The sequence below is a fragment of the Phaethon lepturus genome, unplaced genomic scaffold (genome assembly GCF_000687285.1).
Source record: "Phaethon lepturus isolate BGI_N335 unplaced genomic scaffold, ASM68728v1 scaffold47118, whole genome shotgun sequence".
Taxonomy (NCBI): domain Eukaryota; kingdom Metazoa; phylum Chordata; class Aves; order Phaethontiformes; family Phaethontidae; genus Phaethon; species Phaethon lepturus.
This window is the reverse complement of record NW_010556802.1, coordinates 20,047-41,235: the sequence shown is the minus strand read 5'-3', so window position 1 is coordinate 41,235 and position 21,189 is coordinate 20,047. Positions and strand designations below refer to the sequence as shown.

At 40.0% G+C, this 21,189-nt stretch overlaps 1 protein-coding gene across 1 annotated transcript in view; it reads left to right on the top strand.

Moving 5' to 3' along the window:
* The first annotated feature begins 11,930 nt into the window (after nucleotides 1-11,930).
* Nucleotides 11,931-21,189, top strand: part of STOX2 (storkhead box 2) — a 22,127-nt gene continuing 12,868 nt past the window's right edge. Inside the window, exons 1-3 of the mRNA XM_010292562.1 lie at nucleotides 11,931-11,957; nucleotides 12,288-12,421; nucleotides 18,846-18,998. Coding sequence (XP_010290864.1) covers nucleotides 12,349-12,421; nucleotides 18,846-18,998 — 226 coding nt within the window. The 5' untranslated portion in view covers nucleotides 11,931-11,957; nucleotides 12,288-12,348. The remainder of the gene's footprint in view (nucleotides 11,958-12,287; nucleotides 12,422-18,845; nucleotides 18,999-21,189) is intronic.

The following is a 21,189-nucleotide window of genomic DNA, read 5'->3' as shown; positions in this document are numbered from 1 at the left end:
TGTAGCAGGCCGCGGGAAAATCGCCGTTCGGTAAAGGCCGTGGGTTTCTCTTCCCTGCAGGCTTAACGAGACGGTCCGGGCCAGAGCCGGCTCTGGCGTAAGCTCACGGTTCGTTTGAACGCAGTAGTGTCTTACAGCACGGCGGAGTTCGGCCGTTATTTACAGGCCTAGAAAGCTGTAGAGGTTAGTGGCAAAGCGAGTAGATCTGGTCTATCTAAGCACATCCTTTGAGATTCTTTATTGCTAGTGCTGGAGGGCAAAGAAACAAATATGTTTTAAAATAGGTTACGCAATTTCAAAGCATACTTAAAAGACTGTGAAACCTCTCATCTGTCTATGTTATTTCTTCTTAACGTTTTCAACAGTTGTCCAACTGCACAATAGAGATATAAATTTTACAGACCAGGAGACTCCAGGTGAACTCTTGATCAGCTGCTGCAAAGTTGTGGAATGTTTTTTTCCTGTCCTAGAACGCAAACTGGTATTAGTGCCTACGCTCACAATGCTGGAAGTCTCTCCTTCCAGCTCCAGTAAGCTGTAAGTAGGCCCTTACTCAAAATTTTCCTGAAGTTGCAAGATCCTCTTACACTGTACAACTGCTTTATGGTTGCATCACAGCTCAGGTTGCAAATTACAAACCAGGCTGTTTTAGGATTTTTAGATCTTAATCTTGAAATCTGGGACAATCCCTTATGGATAAATTATGCATGCATAGTACATCTGATGTGTTGGACCTGCTGCACATGTGAGATGAGTCTATATGCATGCAGTAGCTAGTTTCCAGACATCAGGCAGCCTGAGTTGCCAGGCATCTGGAAAAGTGGGCAATTACTTCAAAAATATGGGAGAAGTGTTTTTACTGGAAAGCATGCACAGGTCATGGGACTTCTGTGAATAATGTTGTAAGTCTGTTCTCACCTGGTATCATCCTTCCTTTCATTCCCCGTCTCCCCCCAATGGACTATAACTCCCTTTAAAAGCTGAAACCAAGTTAAATTTTTTAATTTGTGCTCTGCATAGTTGCATGGAAGCTTCAGTGGTTCCTTGAGGGGCCAGGCAACATTCATCAGGTGATTGTATTTGTCCTATTCTTAATTTCCTCCATGTTGGGGAAGTGGGGAGATAAAGGCTTTGGAATAGTTTCAAACAGGTTCTGGAGTTCTGTATTTTACAAAACTTTTAAACAGGGTATTCACTGGGGAGTAAACCAGATACTGTTGAAAAAAATGAACCACTAAGAGGGTAATGAAATTATTCATACAAGTGTTTTATTCTAACAGTGATGTTTGCAGTAAAGATTCTTGTGACTGCAAGTATATTTTGCAGGGAAGGTTCTTCTAAATAAGCACTTTTTCTTGCATTGTAAGCAACTATTTAAAGCACTGTAATTTACAATGGGTTTTTTTTTGATCTTTCTTAGGAACATAGACTCATGGTTAGGAATCTTCTTCACAAATCCTTGCCTAAACAGTAAGGTGGGCTAAGGCAAGATGTTTACAGACTTCCTTTTCTATTTCTTTTTGGTCACTTTCTGGATCTTATTGCCAGCTTTGAACACCTGTGAATAAATTAACCAGCAGACAATTTGAGGACTGCTGTCTGCACTTGCAAAGTCAAATGATTGAGGACTCAAAAAATATGGAAGTTGTTTCAGGATTCCTCTCCTGTGTAGCAGCTCAAGAGGCAGCCTGCAGTTCACTTAGTTACTTGGGAGCTGTCAAAGAAAGCAGTATCTTATTTTACAGTATTATTGAAAAAAGGGTGCATGTCAGACAAAGACAATTTACAACCCATTTATTTTAAGCATCCTCGTAATTCCCATTATTTGAAGTAAAACCCATTTTCCTGACAGACCAGCTTCTTAGTTCCATTAATCCTGCAGCAAAGTGATAATCCTTTATTTGTGACCTCATAGGCTGTTGCTACGGAGAATGCTGTGATATCACAAAGCCAGCACTCTGACTTCATTATTGGTGGAAGCCATAGTTGAAAGAGATGGCCTCTGCTTTCTGGAGGCCCGGGAGAGAGTTTATGTACTTCTGGTGTTCTGCAAGCACTTCCTAAGGGGCAGTATCTGGCAAACAGGCTTGCATAATGTCTGTCTGCATAGGTGATGAATGATGCAGTCAGAGGCTGTGTATGAGGGGAAAATTTGTGGTGATTATGTTTGGCAAGGTTCCTCCTGCCCTTGAAAGAAGTTATGTTATCAGGAGGAAAATGTCACGGGGAAGTTACACAAGACTTTTGCATCCTCAGTCTCCAAAGATATCATAAGGAAATGACTCTGAATACCGGAATTATTTTCTCTAAAACCAAGAACTCCTTGCTCCATATCCCTCTTTTCTTTATCTTAAGAATATCATTTTGCAAACCCAAAACTTTTCTTGGAAATACTAATTAGCTCAAAACTTCCATTGAAAAAAGTTTGTCAGGAGCAAGGCAAAAGGCATTTAAATCACATTTATGCCCTACAGTAGATTTTTAGGTGCCTATTTATAAATGCAAGTATGAAGGAGGTGCCTAACTTCAGGCATTGTGACTGAGACTTTCAGATATTCACAAAGAGCTTATGTGCATGGATTCTTTTAATGTTTAAATCTGAGCTTTTATGCCAGGTTCCAGACATGAGTGCCTAAAATTAAGCTCCTAAGTAACTGTCCTGGTTTTCAGAAGTACTGAGAGTACAGTAGCACTCAATGGAGATAAACGGAAGTGCAAATCTACATCAGTTTTGAAACTCAGGCTGTGACTATTAGAAAGAACATATGGCAATAGGAACCAAATTTGGCTCCTTTAATATCTCTGCCTTTGACCATAACAGGACATTTTTAGAGAACTAGTACTTGCAACTGTAACTGTCGATGGTTATTTACTCTTCAAGAGTGAAGCTGTCAGAACCCAGGAAAAAATACTAGTACAAATTCCTTTGTTTTAACATTTACTTTTTGAACACGTTAAGGAGCATATCATTGAACAACAGGAAGACACGTTCTTGCCTCTAATAAAATTAGGATTTTATTTTTACTATTGATTATTGCATTTTTCATTTTCACTTTTTTATGCGTGATATGAAAGGTCATGCAAAGGAATTTAGCAGGATTATCAACTGCCCCCATTGATAAAACTTTTGGAAGTTGTATAAGCTAAATCAGGTTAAAAAACCCACGCTTATTCCAGAATAAATGGGGATTTCCATAGGTATAATTATTCCAAAATGATTCTGTCAGTAAATTAGTCTTTAGGCCAAAGCCCTGAGGTCAGTTTCTGTCTTACTCCCATTATACAGATGTTCCCCAAATTGTGTTCAGAGAGCGTACTGAACTAGATGCTGCTTAACAAATCTGTGGTGCAATACCTCAGTTAAATGTAGTACCAGAATTAAAACAAAATACCACAATTTAAAGAAAAAAATCACAAGCCTCATGCAGAGGCTTTGCAGACCACACGTGGCATGCAGGATGCACTTTGGGAAGCCCTGCATTTTCACGTTCTTGTGTATTACACCTTCTTTCTATGAAACTGCATGTGCATGTGTGTCTTGAGGAGCTGCTCATAAAGCAGCAGAACACTTCTAAAGACGGTACTGGTGCTGACATGCTTAACTGCTTTCACATGTTTTGGTACAGATTGCCCAAATCGTTAGCATGCTCTCTCAGTGGAGTGATATTGCGTGTATGCCTTATTAGCATGCGCACTACTAATATAGTTTCAACTTTCTTTACTGTCCTGTAAACTCCCATCCTTCCCCTAGCTTTGATCTTTCACCATAAAAGCTTAGGAGCAACCCTTTGGAGAGCAAGCTAAATGTTTCTTTTTAGTTATTCTGCCTGTTCCGAGTGCTGGGAGGGCTCATTCAAAGCTACTGTAGGATGCAGGTTCCCTCAGCCAGAGCCAGGCACTCTGGCTTATGCCTGAGCTGCTAGGGATGCTCCCTCTGCTGGGTTGCTGGCACTTGGGCCTGGGCTTTGGGCCACAGCACAAGGTATGTTTGTTCTTTCAGGCTTTTAACTGTGACTTTGAACAGAGGCATTCATTGAATTCTTTGTGTGGTGTGGGGTGAAGGTCAGCCTAGAAAACAAAACAAGAGGCAAGCTCCAAGTGGATGCAGAGCACATGCAGATCAGCCCTCACTAAACAGCTGTCCTTCTTCTCACTTCTTTCTTCACTGATACACGCAGCCGTTCCCACTTTGCTTGTTCCAGCAATCCTGTAGACCCTTATATTTTCCCAGCCTTCCTACAGCTGGACGTACTAAATTTATTTCTTACCATTTGGTTATTATTCCTGTTTCCATTTAGCCCTGCTAAGCATTTGGATTCTTTTAACAAGTCTTCTTTCATCATTAACATCACATATGCTGCATTGCCTGCTTTAGGAATCAAACAAAAATTATCTCTTTCCTCACATTTCCTTTTAACCTTTCCTGTGTTTTTTCTTACTTACATTGTTTTTCTCTCCAATCTGCTGCTAATTCAATCCTTATAGCCTAGGTTCTTCTTTAAGTAGCCTCTACATCAGGTCTTTAAGACTAAAACTTGTAGCTACCAAACAGGCAGGAGGAACAGCAGAGGTTTCAAAAAATGCTTTTAGGGCTGCTTAACATGCCCAGTAGGCGTTTCCAGTGGCTGGTCTGCACAGCAGTTCCAGCCTCTCAAAGGAAGTGGCCAAGTGAGGAGAGGGACATGCACCATCCCCTTCACCATGTGCAATGCAAGGTTTACTGATGATCAGAAATGCTTTTGAAGCAGAGAGCCTTATCAGGCTCCATCTCAGACAGAGACAGTTTTTACCCTTCTAAAGAGGAGTCATATGCCCTTGCGCCCATAAGGTCTGGGTGAATTAAAGTACTGCCTGTAGGGGTAGCTCATTGAAAGAACATGGCAGTAACTGTAGGCACTTTTTTCTTATGGTCCAGAATAAGGAATGGCAACATAATGACAAGATAAGAAATTACTTTGGTTTTTTTGGTGATTTTAATGTGTGTTAAGAAAATATTACCTTGCTATGGCATAAAAGAGAGTCATTCAGAGCTTGGATTCATACATCCCCTTATGCTTTGATCTCAAAATTTTGTTATATGTGATTTTCTCTCTGTGTCCAGTGGTTACTTGCCAAATTTGTTCAAGAAATTATCCCAAATCTCTCCTTTTGCTAGCCTTTTGGTTTAGTTCAGTGTAAGAAATCATCTCAGAAACTTAGTCTTGATATCCTAGTTTAGGTGTCTCTATGCTGAATAAGAGGGCAAAGACACAACTATTTTTATATGCTCTCATCTTTCAGAAAACTGGGTCATAGTGACACTTGAGGAGCACAAGGACTCTTCCACGCTCTAGTGCTTTATAAATGCTTGGTGAAAGTCCAAGAGAAAAGTCTTGTCGAGCTCACTTCAGAATACAGAGGAGAAAAAAGAGGAACGGCCAGTTTTGGTCCCTGGAAATGTTTAACAGTGTTCTGTGCAGCAGGGATCAATACCAAATGTTTGGGTTTTAATAGCTATATTAGAAATCTGAAGGATGGAACAGATAATGAAGTGGTAACCCTATCTGTCAGATCACAGTTGTTCAGGTTCATTAAGTCTGCTAAGAGGACTTCAGAAGGCACTAGTGACAGCTGAATAAAACAGCTGAGCAATTCTGCAAAACAGTGACATCAGCAACATAGTGTAAGGCAAGGCAGTGAACACTGACAAAATAGTGCTCAAAAATGTTAGGTTTCATATTTTTTTAGCAGCATGGTCTGCACATCGCTGGAGTCAGTGGTGAACATGTTAGATGAGCTGGGGTGGTAATTAAAAGTCTAAACTTAAGACTGTAAATTAAGAGATATGAAGTAAGAAGTCATGCAGGAGAGGTCTGTCTGTGAAATTGATAATTTCATCCATGGTTTGGATACCATGTTCAGTTTTATGGCTCAGAGAGATTTTCAGATGGCTGAAATTTCACTTTAAAAAATAAAAAAGCAGGAGGTAGGGAGGTGTTACTGTTGTAAAAGTAGTAAAACACCTGTTGTAGGTTTTGGTTTACTGCTTCCTGTAAAAAAAATGAGTGGTCAGTAAAATTGAGAAGGAAAAAACATGTGAAATGGACAAGGAGGAAACATTTAATCTAGTGAGTTAAATGTTTAATTGCGGGAACCCCTGGTTCTGGGTACTGTCACTTATTTGGGGAGGTAGTTTCTGATTGTTGCCTTTGCTGATAGTCATACTAATTGGAAGAAAATTTTAAAACCTGCCAGTCCTTAAGGGTCTCAGAAGAACTGTTTCTGTCTGGAACAACATTTCCCTTGAAGACGCAGTACACACTAGTGGCAGTGTGTGCAGTTGGTTTTCTAATGCTTCCTCTAAGATGCTTGACCAGCATGAGAGAGGCAGCAGATGCGGTGAGCTGCTGAACTGTTGTGCCATGGCATTTCCTGTGTTTGTATCCTCGCACCTGACCCCCACACAGGTGAGACCAAAGGACAGATTTTGGAAGTATTTTGAGCCACTGTGGGAAATATGGGCCACTGCATCTACCCCACACGGGTAAAGCATAGGGACAGAATATCCTAGAATAGCTATTTTATGTATTAGGGGGTAAGATATTTTGATTTCATAAGCATTAAAGTACCTCTTCTTAAATGTACTCCAGCCATAGTGAAAATTCTGCTTTCCACCACAGTGTGAAAATGACCCAGTAAACTCTCAACTGATAAGTCTTTGGAGTGTCTTAACCTTTTCTTTTTAAAACCACTTTGGCACTATTTTAATTGATTCCATGCCTGGCCTTTTCATCAGTTCTCTCCTAGCCAGGAAAAACTGGGCTGTTAAAGGCTGCTGCAGTACCATGGGACTTGTGTTCAGTGTTGCAGGTTCTTATTTTAACCTGAAGTTATCTGCCAGTCATCACTATTTATGTGAAAAGCTGTAACCACCGTAGTATCATCTTTGGGATGAAAATCCTTCCATTTACAGCAGTCAATATGGATGAGAGAGGGCCCGCTATGTCATTGGGTTGTATTGCTAATCATCCCTTCACCTTTCAAGAATTTTAGCTGCTGACTAGACGACTCCTGTATGTTCACTGCAGCATCCCCAGCCACACTGAAAATGTGTTCTGGCTAAACTGAAGAGGATAGTGAAGAATGTGTGGCTAAGACAGGCCGATTGTTATGTTTCAACATCCGTGATTTGTGCTTTCAGGAGTGTTTGCAAATGAGTATTTTTCTCTCCCTTTATAAAATTTCCACCCTAAAAGAAAACATCAAGGTTTGTCATTGTTTGTGGGTTTTTTTCGCTTTTGTTTCTCATGTGCTCACTCTTGCCAAATCTCCTCTAGTGTCAGATTTTTTTAATGCTTCTATCTTTCCTTGCGTTTATTGTTTGCTGCCAGAAAACAGGCAGGCTTTGTTTTTGAGGGTGTGGTGGGGTGGTCGATGACAATATAGCGTTAAGATTAATTAATAGTAACAGGTTTCTATGCAAAAAAAAAACCCAAAATAAAACAAAAAACTCCTTCACTCCCATCCCAAGGTCCCAGCTACAAAATTTCTTAGAGAATTGTTCTGTGTGGTTTAAAATATCACATAGTTTCCAGTGAGCTGTAATTTAAAGAAGCCTCTTTCAGTAGTCCAATTCTAAAAAGACAGTTGTTTTACCTGCTGGGCTTTTGGGGGAGGGACTGTCATGGGTTGCTTTGTTTTTCCTGTTAAGACCGATGGGCTCATTCAAATGCTGTTCACTGGGTTTTTGTATCAGCAAGTGTGGCATGGGGTTATGGTTCTGTCCTGCATTCGATAACATTTTAAGTATTGTGGTTTTTTAATTTTAGTTTTTGTGACTGTTTTTATCAAGTAATAAAATGGAGATGGTTTAAAAATGGATAATATAAGAAGAATTGTGTGCTCAGAGATCCTTAATCATATCCACTGAGTGAACTGTTAAAAATATAATGGGGAAGGTCATGGTCTTGGGAGTCAAACCTAGGAATATTTGCTTCAAACTCATTAGTTGCAGGCAGCATAAAAAAGATTTCTGGAACTAGCTGTTCAGGTGTGGGGTGACAGTGAACCACCAATGTAGTAGACTTGTGGAAAAAAAGAATGCAAGTTTCATTCTTTTATAGGGCACGGTATTTCTACTGCAAGTATGGAAATTTCAGTTTCCTTGTACATGACACAGGTGAGAGATTAGCTGGAGCACTAGAATTACGGTGCAGAATTCTGGTTGTTGTTTTTTAAAGAAGAGTTATATAAGTTAGAATAAATGTAGAAGAGTCCTCTAGAAAGATTAAAGGTATAGGAGGGGCAGACATTTGAAAGAACACTAAAAGAGAGTGCTTTTTTTTAAAGCCAATGGAATGAGATCTGAAGGAGGGGAGGAGGTATGTTCTCTGCAAATACATTGGGGTGTAAGCAGCAGGAGGGGAAAAAAGAAAGAGTATTTAAGCTCCCAGACAACATTAGCACAAAAACAGATGGGCATTACTTCTTGGGATATTGCTGAATTTAATACCCTGATCATGTTCCCTCTTGTGTTTTCTTAAGTGATTTCTTAAAGAACCAGGAGATTTGTTGAGGTAAGCCAAGTGGAACTGATTAGCATACTGCAAGTAAGTTGTTATTAGTGGAGCACTAACATGTCAAAACTTTTTGTATGAAGAGATTTCCTAAAGAAATAAAAGTGTGAAGTTCCTAAAGTGTAAGTTTGTATCTTTCTGATGTTCCTTAGTCTGGTTTCTTCTGGGGCCACAGGGTTCATGGATTGTGTTCCCAGAATGGTCTTGGGGTGCTTCCTGCTTTGTGAAGTTGGTCCTTGTAGAAGTAATCATAATGGTAGGTGACCATAGCCTCTGCAGCTACAGACGCCAAAAGCTGAGTGCTGATGGCTGATATTTAGTCTCCAAAATTCAGGATCTACTGAAACTCGTATAGGCTAGTCTGAATTTTCTCATGCTCTTGATAACCTTTTTGGCATCTTTTGGCGGTGTTCTTTTTTAACCTTTTTTGTTCTCTGCCTGCCCCGCTATTTAAGCACATTCCTATTCTCCTCTTGAGTTTCCCTCTGGTGATGGTGAAAGGGCTGTGGCAAAGGCAGGGAATCCCAGGCCCTGGCTGGGGAGGGCTGAAGAATGTATGCGAGCTACCGTGGAGTTTGACAAAGGAGTCTGTGTTCAACTCCAACACAATATGTGTGCAAAGGAAGAGAATGGGATCTTTACATCATCTGCGTTCTCAGTGTATGATGGGGATTGATCTCAGGCTATGCTGTATTCTGTACTGGTCTGTTTGGATGCACGTGCGTGCATGGAGTAATACAGAGAGAAGTATACGGTGTATTCGTGCCGTACACTGTCAATAAGGCAGTTTCAGTACCAACTTCTGCCATGTGCTAGGTGGGAGATGTGGGAGGGAGGAAGAGAGTAGCTGCCTTTATTGAGAAGTGCGTATGATATTTTGGCTAGGCCTTCCTCTTGTGAGGTCACGCTGCAGTAACATCTGTGATGATGGTAGCACTGGTTATCCATCAACTTCACCTCTTCTAAATGTTCTCATTTCTGTTTTCGCTGCTGCTGGTCTCTCCTTTCGCTTTTGCTCTCTGCCCATGCTTGAGGTGTCAGGCACTTCTTACTCTTCTTAATACTGAGGGCTGCGTAATGGTGCTGTGAGCTGATGAATTTGGGTAAAGGCATGCCTAGGTGCACGTGCACACAAGATGTATGTGCACCCTAGGTACACGTTCACGCTCAGTGCATTCTAGGTGTCTGTAGGGTGTCACACATGCAAGAGAAATTGTCTCACTCAAAGAGCTTGCAGTTGTATTCGTCTGTTCAGAGTAGTCAGGCTGGTCCTGAGCATATAATTTAGGTTCAAGTGCTAGAGAAGTTTGTTAGAAAGGGTATTTGGGTGTGGCATTATTTTTGTCTTTTTTTCCCACCAGTATTTTAACTTTGCTGATAGTAGTTAGTGTGACTACTCTGCAAGATCTTGTGTGTTTGTGTGAAAACAGTACTGCACGCACAAGCCCAGCTACATAGCTTTGCATGAATGTTGTCTGGTGCGAAGGAAAAGCAGGTTGGAGCTCTCATTTTTCCTTTCAGTAGATGCCTATTGTGATTGACTTTTAAGCCCACAGAAATTTTTCTTCTTGGAACGAGTTTCATTGCTGTAAAGTGGGTGTGGGCTTAGCAGACAAACAATCAGAGTTTGTGCAGGATGATCCTGGGGGACCCAAACATTGCAAATGCCAAGTTGGATTCATTAGAGGCTTTGCGGCTGATCGTGCAGCCCCAGGGAAGGCAAAACTCCTGTAAAGTTGAATGAAGATTTCCTGGAATGAGGCCTTTCAGGGAACACAGAAATTGATGACTGTGTATGTAGCAAAAGCCCAACTTTTAATGTTGAGATCTTGGCTACTGTGTAACTACAGATGTAGCAAAGCCCCCAGTTTACCTTACACTTGTAAATTAGACTGTTTCTAATAGGGCTTTGCTGCATAATAATTGCCATAGACCTGTAAACAAAAGTGATGCATGTTAGTTGTGTATCCCAGCTCTTCATTTGCCCTCTTGAAACACTTACATAGACCTGTTTTAGTCTGGATTTGACTCTTTCACTGCCAGGGTAGTTGTAAGGCTAGGGCTTGCAGCATAGGGAGGTGATGACCTTTGTGTTTAATTCAGTCCTAGATACCTGGTATGTTCATTTAGGGTAGAACCTAAGAGAACTGCCTGTTCCAGCAGAGCACAGGTGAGTCCTAAAGTGCTGCATTTCAGGATTTTATGGATTATGTACCTACTATGCTTCAAACTATTTTAGAATGCTTAGGATACAGGAACCTTTAAAGAAGTGCCTCGTGGCAGCACTCTTTTTTGTTTGCCCCTCCGTTTCTGCATATCAGTCTTCTCATTTGAATGACTAGGTCACAACTAGAAATAGTTCTTTTGCAGTAAAGGCAATTCTAAATATTTCCTTCTTTTAAAAGAAAATCCCCAAACAACTAAAAATGTTTCTCCAAAACACCAGCATCTGTCTCTCGTCACACGGTATTCCTACCTCCTCTTCCATGTTTTCCTGATGCTTTAGCTTAGCATATCCTCACCAAGCAAAGGAAAACCTAGCACGGGGAGTGAGATCGTGACACAGTGACCTCGTTCAGAGCATTACCTTCTTTGTCAGTAGCAGCAGAAGCTGAAGCAGCTCCGCTGGCTCTTGGCACTTGGAACAGTTTGACATTTTCTGTCTGGCGTGGTTTCAGGGCTCACTTTGTTGTGAGCCCAAATCGTGAATGGCATGATGAAAAATTGGCTTGCTAGAACTTGTCCACTGCTGCTAATTTTTTGATAAACAGTTTGCAGCAGCACAACTTTGATCCAGTGTACAGCGGAGCTGTTTGTTATGTCTAGGTCTGCAGCATTTTCCAGGACTGATACAGGAAAGTAAATCTTCCTTTTTAATCAATAGAGTAAAAACTGGTAAGTGTCATGGTAAATAGTGAATAATTTAAGAAAATACTGTTCTGTGTGTGTGCGTGCGTGTGTCTGTGCATTTGTGGTTTTGTGTATTGAGGGGTTGTGTATTACATCAGGAAGATATGTTAGGGGTAAATTTTTTGTCCTGACTAGAGGGTTAAAGCTTTAACTTGCCTTTGCTAATGCATGTAAATAACGTGCTTGTCCACTTAATGAGGAGGCTGGCTTATTATCCTGTACAATGCAGCTGGGCACCATTCCAGAAGCAGAGGCACTTCGTTTCAAAGACAAAGAAGCCAGCGCAGACGTAGGGAGAAACCTGGAACGTTGCGCCGTGGATTTTTTCAGAGCTATGACTCATTTCAGTTCACAAAGGATTCTGGGCAGGGTAGTGAGAAGTCAGGTTGGCTGATCCATTCCTATGACTTCACTTTGCAGAGAGCCAGGGAGAAGAGGAGTGACACTGCAGAATCCTGAGGCACTGCAGTGGAGAGGTGCTTTGCGAAGACTGTGAGTGCCTTCGGAACAGGGGGTGGTGTCAGAACGTGATTCCAGTCATTCCGTGGAAAATAGGGCAAAAGGAGAGAGATGTTTTCAAAACACTGTGTGGGAGTTATATTTGTAGTCCCTTTTAGATTCTCTACCTCCACCTCCCCTGTCATTACTTAACTGTTTATTTCTCGTGCTTATGTGAAAATTGTGTGAAATGGCATTCCTTTCAGTGGACGTGCATAGGTACTGCATTATTTTTTATTTTCTGGAAGCCCCTATTTCCAGCTTTAAGAGGTGGGTGTTCAGCATATTACTGCCTAAAAGCATGCTTTGTTTTCCTTCTTTCAGGTCCTGTGGCACTGACCTGTGCTGCAGCCAGCCAGCTTCCACAGTGATATAAAAGCCCAATATGCACATTGTTGTTACATCACAGCTACTCTGGATACTGTACTGGAGCATGGAACCAGACCATAGGGGTTCAGGTAAGTCCCCCTTTTTTAACATATTGTGTGCCAGGAATATAGACGTGAACATTTATTAAAAGATGTGTTTGAAAAAATTTGTTTCAGGAAACACATTCTAAAGCACACAATATATTAAAAAAACACAGTCCCACCCTCCTCCTTCCCATCATAAGCAACATCACTAAAATCTCCTCGACTGAATCCTCTGGGAAAGTTCCGTGCTCCAGCAGAAACTTTTTATGGTCATAGTTGTAACGTGCTGGGATATCACTTTGGATCAGGAGGCAGCTGGCCACAGGACATGAACAAAGAAGAGGAAATTTAAATCGCAGGAAATACACAGGATGAATGCATGAAAGACAAGTCTGCTGACTGTGGGCGATTTAGCACCTGTTTCTGAAAGTTAGTGCCGCTTGGTGAACGTGGAGATCGTGATTTTATCTGGGTCCGAATGATTAAAAAGATCAATTTACGTGGTTGAAGTTAATAACTGGCAAGGGACTAGAGTGCTATTGAGAGGCAACTGTTTGTTGTATGTTTGATCGTTATTAAGGTCGCTGTGTTTTCTTCAGGCTGGTTAGAATTGGTGTAGTCACATTGCCAGGTCACGTTCTTGAAGTGTTCATGATCTGTGTCAGCAAGGGAAGGTATGTTTTGGTGTGTGTGCATTTCAGAGGTACAGAAGGAGCTTGCTGGTTAGTGAACGTGTGTTTCTGCATTTGTCGAACCTTTGTTTAAGCTGCTCTTAAACAGGAATAAATGGTTGTATCTTTAATGTATTTTTTTCTTATTGCTGTCAGTCCTCTGATATGTGTAGCTGTCTAGGAAACACAGCCTGCAGCTTTGTTCATAAAATACTCTGGGAAATGTGGTTTAAAAGGAGGATTTAGCTATGGCTGAGAACAGCGCAAGCAACACACCCTCTAATTTTCTTTATTTCAGATTTTGCTAGTAAAATGTGTTCTTTTTTGTGTTAGTGTGCTAATGCAGATCCAGGGTATTTCAGAGTAAGCTGGGTAATACCACAGAAATCTGCATATTCTTCCTGTTCCTTCCTGTTGTTTAATCAGATGGAAACGTTGTCTGGCTTAAAATGGTAATTACGTATCATTGTTGTGAATTCACATAAGAAAGGTTTTGTTTGCTACATTGATATAAGTATTCTAGAATTAGAATGATCCAGTCTCCTTGGGTTTGGGGGAAAAAGGGGTAATGTACAACCCAGGCCAGGCATGTAACTTCTTCAGCATCTGTCCCTTCTTTAAGTAAATCTGAAAATGTGCTTTTTCTATACGAGGCTTTTCACTTATGGTATTCTTGAAAAAAGTGATAATCTAGGCTGAAGAGCCCTCTTTTTGGCCATTACCAGTAGTTTTGGTTTTGTTAGCTACCTTTTGTTTGGAAAGGGCCTTTCTGTGGCTCTTCCCAGCATGAAATCGTAGGTGGGTGTTGACCAGAACAGGCTGTTAGCAAGAAATTTTTTGTAGGGGATTTCTGTTGCAACCACCATTATAATCATGAGGTGCCATGAAGTTACTGTCCTCTAGTCTGATGCTTCCTGATGAATAATGTAGTTCTGTAAGCAGCAAAAGTAGTGAAGTCTGATATCTCTTGACAGTGTTTTTTTTACTGGATTCTCTCCTGTCTTGTGGGAGGTGGCTATGCCTGAAGCTCTGTGCAGGTGGAGCATGCATAGCGAACACTCATTGTAGAACCTCTGTTACAGTCTATTGAGGCCTGACCTCTCTGGCACATGCGCACACACAGACTGTGATTGTGCAAGCCTCATTTCTTGTGAAAACCAGGCTAAAAATCATGTTTAAAGTTTGTCTTCGTCCGTAGGAAACAAAAGGTTAAAAACGTGTTGAGAGGCTGGATGGAGAAGAGGAACTTAAGACTTTGGCTTCCTATATTTTCTAGGATGCAGAGTATAATCCGAGGGTCTCTTGCATTTCAGGGAAATAGTGTGCATAAATTCTGATGCAGTGTGGTTTTGCACTGTAATTTCCTTAATTTTCCTTCACAATGGCTGTACTGAATTGGTTCCATTTATAAGTCAAGAGGTGATTTTTCAAACAGTCTTCATGCAAACTTCATGAGACAGGGAGTTTGACTTCCAGGTCACTTCTTTCCAGCAGCAGAATCACTAATAAAAATTCTGTCATCAGTATGTAGTTGATAGTTTAATTGCTGATACATGGTGCAGAATATAGTCTGCCTCATTTTCTCCCAAGATGGTGGTACCCAGACTTCAGAGAACAGGGACACTAAATAAACTGGCACAGGAAAGGTTCTGGCTGGTATGGGTTCAGGTTGTGTGAATTATCCTTCCCAGCTCTGTTACAGACCATCACTTTCTCATCTGTATATTAAGGGTAGTTATGGTTACTCAGTTTTTCAGAATGTTTTGAAAATCTCTGAAAGAAATCTGCTATGTGAGAGCGAAGTGTTTATTTTATGTGCTACATAATCTTTTGTTCTAAGTAACAATAATTATTTGTTTTCTCACAGGGTCATGCTACAAATCCCCAAGGCATAAATGAGGACAAATCCCATTCACTGTTTGTTATGTGCTTAGACATTTTTGAAAATTAAGTGCCACTTAAAACAAAAAGTCTAGAAAATGCTTTTTTAAAAACATTCTTTAGAGAAAGTTTTGGAAAGACACTGCAGAAACAGCACTAAATATCTTGTATTTAAACAAAACGTGCAGTCAACTGGTGAAAACTGCTTTCTAAGCTCCAGTTTTCATTTAATTGGGAACATAAACATACGAAAGTCAAGGACAGTAATTTGATTTCAAAAGTTGCTTGAGACAAGCATCAGTCAGAGCTAACAGGAGCCATATGCTAGATGTTTTATGTAAGTGATGTGGTCTTCAAAAAAAAAATTAGGAAAAACATATTTCATTCTTTTAAGCAGATCTTTCCTAAAGAAGTTGTAGTAAACCTTCTGTTCAACAGTATTTATGTGCATAATTGATGTTAATATATTAAATCATAGGTGCAAGATATTCTCTGTCGTTGTTCATCAGAGAAGTTTGTTCACTTAACTATAACCACAGAGTGCTTGTAGTTGCCCAGAGCCACAGGATAGTTAAGGTAAAACTTGGCAAATTGGAGCCTCTTTGAGTGAGGGGATTTTGGCTTTCTGTCACTAGGTCTGCTGGAAGTTTTTCAGATGTGTGCTAGCCTCTTTAAACTAGGAGCCAATAATTCTCTCTAGCAGACAGTTATGGACAACAAGCTATGGAGGTAATTCTGGCATAACAGCAGTGAAACAAGAGTTTCCGTGTCATAATGATGACGGTTGAAAAGCACTCAGTGGAAAAGAATAGGGCTTAACTGGCAATAGTCCTTCACAAAACAGAAAGACAGGCTCTCACATAAATCAATATTTGTTGGATACTTCTATTGCATTTAAAGCCATTTAAATTGCGATTTTGTGGACGATTATAGTAGTCTTTATAATTAATTAAATGGTTGTTAAGCTCCCAAATATTTGCAAGTGGGATGTATGTTACCCTGGCATACTAACGATAGCACGCTTTGCTAGAGATTGTGTTAACATTAAGGAACTGATACTTAATGTTTTATAGTGATGAGTTACGTGAAGTATAGTTAGTATTTCAGTGGAAACTCTTGGCTTGTTCCTGTTGACAAGAGCCCAGGTGGCAGAGGTCAAATGTGCAGACTGAATCTTTTCTGCACACTAATCTAGAAAAGCAATTCCATGCTGGAGGCCTGCTTTGAAAGGAAAGATTGTGCAAAGTGCAAGGTTACTAAAATCCCGGTAAACTTTATTCTTTCTTAACTTGTCCTTAGCCAGTTTTAAGTTAACAAGTCCTGACTGGAAATGATCCCAGAGGTGGATCTCTGCAGGCTCTTGGCAGTCACAGATGAGGGATGGGCTGCTCCCAGGGTGAACAGAGTAACTGGTTTGAGTTCTTGTCCAAGCAGCCCTCTGGGGGCAGCTGGGAGGCTGCAGAGCAAACCTACATAAATGAGCAGCACTAGCAACACAAAATTGCTAGTCTTCATGTATAACCCCCCTCGAGTCCCTTTCCCACTTCAGGAAGCCGATTATGGTATTAAGGCCCGTTCCTTACATCCTAAATATCATTCTGGTTAGCTGTGAGTGGATCATTCCAGGTGCAAGAGAAAGAAAGAGGTCTTCCTCCCGCTCTCCCATCCTAGCGCCTGTGTAGGTAGCAGCGTGAGTGTCTGGCTGGGAGTAGGCACAGCGATACTCCTGCCACGGTGCTTTGGTTTTAGAAGTTGCCAGGTCTTTGATGATCCAGATAAAACAATTCAGGAAGTTACTGCCCTTCATCTGGATGCCCTTAAAAGCTACCCAGGGAGCCCATTTCAGTGCCCAGTGAACCTGATAAGGTTAAACCTCAACTGAGGGCGATATATGCCAATCTGTTTGACATTGCACTGAACTGAACTTAGTAGTGCTTACACAGATACCCATAACACAGATAATCTCTGTGTGAAAGACAGTAATTTCTTAAAATTCTTAGCTAAATCTGCATAATTCCTATCATAATTCTGATGCTTTTTAGACATGAAACTAATAATTAAAGAAACTGGTCCCTGCACAAAGTGCACAGTGACTGTTGATCAAAGTTGGTAAACTTATGTGTCTGGCTGATTACAAAAATTCATCTATGAACAAGTTTAAGCTGACAGCAGGTATAATTATTAGTAAATAGTAATACAATAACTGTGATGTTCTTTATCCATTCTCAAATGATGAGGGGACAAATGATGTTTGCTCCTAGGTCATATGAAAGCGTATCTCGTGTTTCCTTGGAAGCTGCCTACGATCTGCTTGATTACTGTTGTCTGTAACACCCATAGCAGGAACTTTTCAGGTGTATATGAATGAAAAATGTCCAGAAAAGTTTGTAGTTTAAGGTCATCATTCTGTGATCAGATAAGGAGGAGGATCTTGGGGTGCAGTGTGCTGAAGCTGGAGGAATGCTGCTGTGTTGGGATTGCGGCATTGATCTGGTCAGGCCTGATTAAGCAGAAGCAATCAGGAGACAGCATAGCACAAATGTGTATTTTAAATCTTTGTTGTGTCTTGGGTAATGTGTATCACTGTTGTACAACAGATTGTACAGCTGGTGTATTGAAAAATGCTGCTCATAAGTCTCACTGAAGCAGTTATGCAACTTGCTACTCCCACCAATTCCTTTTTTTTTCCCAAAGTGCTGAGTATAATGCAAAATTAAATGCATTTTGATAATAATTTTTAGAAACTGCCATTCCTGTTTAGTAGACCTAATAGAATTAATAGGGCAAATATTACATCCTCTGAGTTGTGGAGGAAAGTTTGAATTTGAATTAATTTCCAGTAATTTGATTCCTGATTTGATCACAAGGTATCACTCCATGGCAGCCGAAATAGGGTGATGTTCCTGAGATTTCAAAGCCATTTAGGTAAAACTTAATCCCTGGCTATTGACTGACCTGTGGCCAGGAAAGGATTTTTTTTACACCCCTTGTTCTGTCTGTTCCTCTTTATTACTCTGGTGAAGGAAATGTTTTAGCCTGCTGCTTCCCTCTGTTTGAGTTCATTGGGGAACTGTCACCACTTCAAGAAGAGGTACAGAGCAGAATTTAAAAGCATTTCTGTATTTATATAAAGTATGTTAAAATGCACTTGTATATGCATATTTGTGTAGTCGTGCTAGTATTATCAAATTGTAATTTCTCCTAAAATTTTCATTTTGAAGATCTTTTAATGATTTTTTTATTTAAGTCTGGGTTAATGAATTATCTTTAAAGACAACATGGGAAAAGTTATAACAAAGTTAATTTTTGGGCCGTCCTGGAACCATCAAAACTTCTCTTCTAAAAAATACGTAGTCCGTACAAAGACATTTGACGTGTAGATCCAGGAGAGTTTTATTCAGGGTGTCAATCTTAAGGTGCTCCGTGCTTTATCACATGAATATTCATTAACTTAGCACAATTTTTTTTTCTGATCTTTGTTACTATTACGAAAAAATATTCTATCAAGTGGAAATGGTGGGTGATCCATACTGCTAGCCTGTGAAAGGGGAATGAAATCTCCCCTTTTATGTCCAGAGAAATACATGCAGCTGTTTTGTTTGTGCGGTTACCTAGTAGGATATTCAACTTATGGTTTTGCAACCGTAAGTGCTAATTTGTTGGCATTTTTCTGAATCTGTCTATTGCACCCTTTGAGAAACTGTCTGCATAGTGTCTATCATTCATTTTCCAAAGTTCATCACGTCTAAGTTTTGAAATAAGCTGTTGGATCATTCTCCATTGTACCAGGTTTATCCCCAGCTCAGTACAAAGACCACAGAGCTGTGTGCATCTTCTGAATGTATCTCTACATCCTTGTTCTATGAGCAGATTTTTAAAAAAAAACGCTTCATTGCACATCTGTTGTCTTTTTACAGGTGATGTATCACCCATCAGCATGTCTCCCATCAGTCAGTCACAGTTTATTCCACTTGGGGAAATCCTTTGCCTGGCCATCTCAGCAATGAACTCTGCCCGAAAACAAGTCACACAAGAAGCACTAATGGAGCACCTAACAACCTGCTTCCCAGGTAACTGGACATTAATAAATCATTGGTCAGATGGGCGCATGTCTCTAAAAGGGCAGTTAAAGAATCCTCAATCCCTACCCAAAAGGTTGTTTATCTTTTTGGCATCCTTAAAAGAGGGAGTTTCAGTCTCTGGTCATCTGTTCTAATTCACTCTTCTGGATAAACATATTGATTAATCCTGAGAATCTATTCAAAAGTAAAAGGAGGCTTTGGGGTTCTATTCTTACAACCTTTTCTTTATTCCTAAACATACAGAGAATTGAGTTCTCTTTGACACGGCCGTTCATGTGAGATGCATTTTGCAGGGTTAATTCCTGATTTTATGTAAATATTAAAAATTACTTGACATACTAAATAGCAAAATGTATTGGCTTGTTTCTTTTCAGACTAGTATCAATATAAGCTTCTGTGTGATTTTTCTTACAAAATAACCTTCTTTATCATCGTTGTCAAAAGAGTTTAGGACTTCTTTAGTAGTTACGGAGGACAAAGCATGTGTCATAGCCAGAGCAGATTTATTCCACCTTGTGGCTTTCAAGCCGGTTGTAAGCTAACTCTTAAGAGTAAGAGCTCTGTTGACATCATTTAGCCAGTTAAGTGTCATTGTCCAGTCTCCATAGAGATAACCTCATAGAGGTCTCTGTGTAGAGCATTTGCTCTTAAAGAGCAGATTTCCCACATACTGCATGTCTTCCTGCACACTAGGACGAGTTCTCAAAACTGGTGTGGCCTGATGCAAGTAAGAGTCTAATGATGATGTGCCTGCTTCAAGGAGAGGTTATATTTAAACTGAAAGGAGGTTGTCAGCCTGGTTTCCAGGGATTTTCAGAGCCTTCTTGGACACAGTTCTGGCTTTTGCTTCTGTACTGACCTTGCTTGAAAAATCTTTTTTTTTTTTTTTTTTTTCTTTTTAACTTGACAACTCTTTCCATGACTAAGAGGTTGAGAGCCATAGGTAGACTTGCTGTATTCGTAAATGCTGGTGTACTCTTCAGAAGATGTTTTTGTCAGCATTTGATAATATTTATTAAATGGTAAAATTAAAATGTATTGGATTAAAGATACTGTAGTATCAGAAGAGGAAACCTATATTAAGAATGTACTCTTGAATATGCTGCTTCCCGGCTGGCAGTCTGTATCTGGAGTTGGTGAATCGTGCAAAATGCATCTGATAGGGACCAGAAAGTCTTGTGTAAAAGCATTGGGCAGAGGTTTACTGCTCAAGAGAGCACAACTTTTTCACTTGTGCTTTGTATCATCCTGGGCGTTTAACTATTTTGTGCCTGAGTTTACAATTCTCTAAACTAGTTGAGAAACTTCTCTATTGTACCTCTTTTACAGCTGTAAAAAGCAGCTAATTAAAAATGCTTCAGTACGAAAACTAGTGATGCATCTACCTCACCTAGGCAGCCTAACCATAGCCATGTTTTGATGTCTTGAATTTTTTTGCTTACATCTCAGACAAAGAGTTACTTAAAGCCTTGAAGGTTACATGGCTTTTGTTATAACTGGTACTAAGTTCAGAGATTTTAAAATATAATTCTGGATGGAGAGCTGTTTGGAATAAACAATTCTGACATTTAATAATTGCACTTTGGAAAAAATTACTGCAAGTAAATACTGGATTTCTGTCCCAATTTGTTTATCAGGGTTTTTTTTTTCAGTATGCTTGGCTGGTTTTGAAAATAGTGGTAGAAGTTAGAAGGGATAGAATGCAAAGAAGGCAAAGTTCACAATTATAATTCCAGTTTAATTAATTTAGATTATTTTTTCCAAGTCATGTTTTCTATTTAGCTATGTACTAGAAGAGTTCCATAGATTGCACGTATTTTTCCAAGTATTCTATCAATATTTTTATATAAACGTTATTGCATGGTGGAAATGATAATTTATTGGTGGTGTCCCTTGGGTTTCCTGGGAGCATGATTATCAGTTGACTTGGTGTGTTGTGCTAGTCTTGCTAGACAGAACCATACATCAAAAATAATTCAACAGGCTGGATTATTTTGTAGTCTCCACTCAGAAAAAGCGCGAGGCAAGTTAGCACACAGTCTCTTGCTGTATCTTTATTTTTTCCGCTAGCCATGAATATGTGCATTTCTCAAGTCTGAGATTAAAAATAGGGGAAATAGAGGAGACTTGTTTTTCCTACCTCACTTCCCAAAACATAAAGAAAATTATTGGCGGGGGG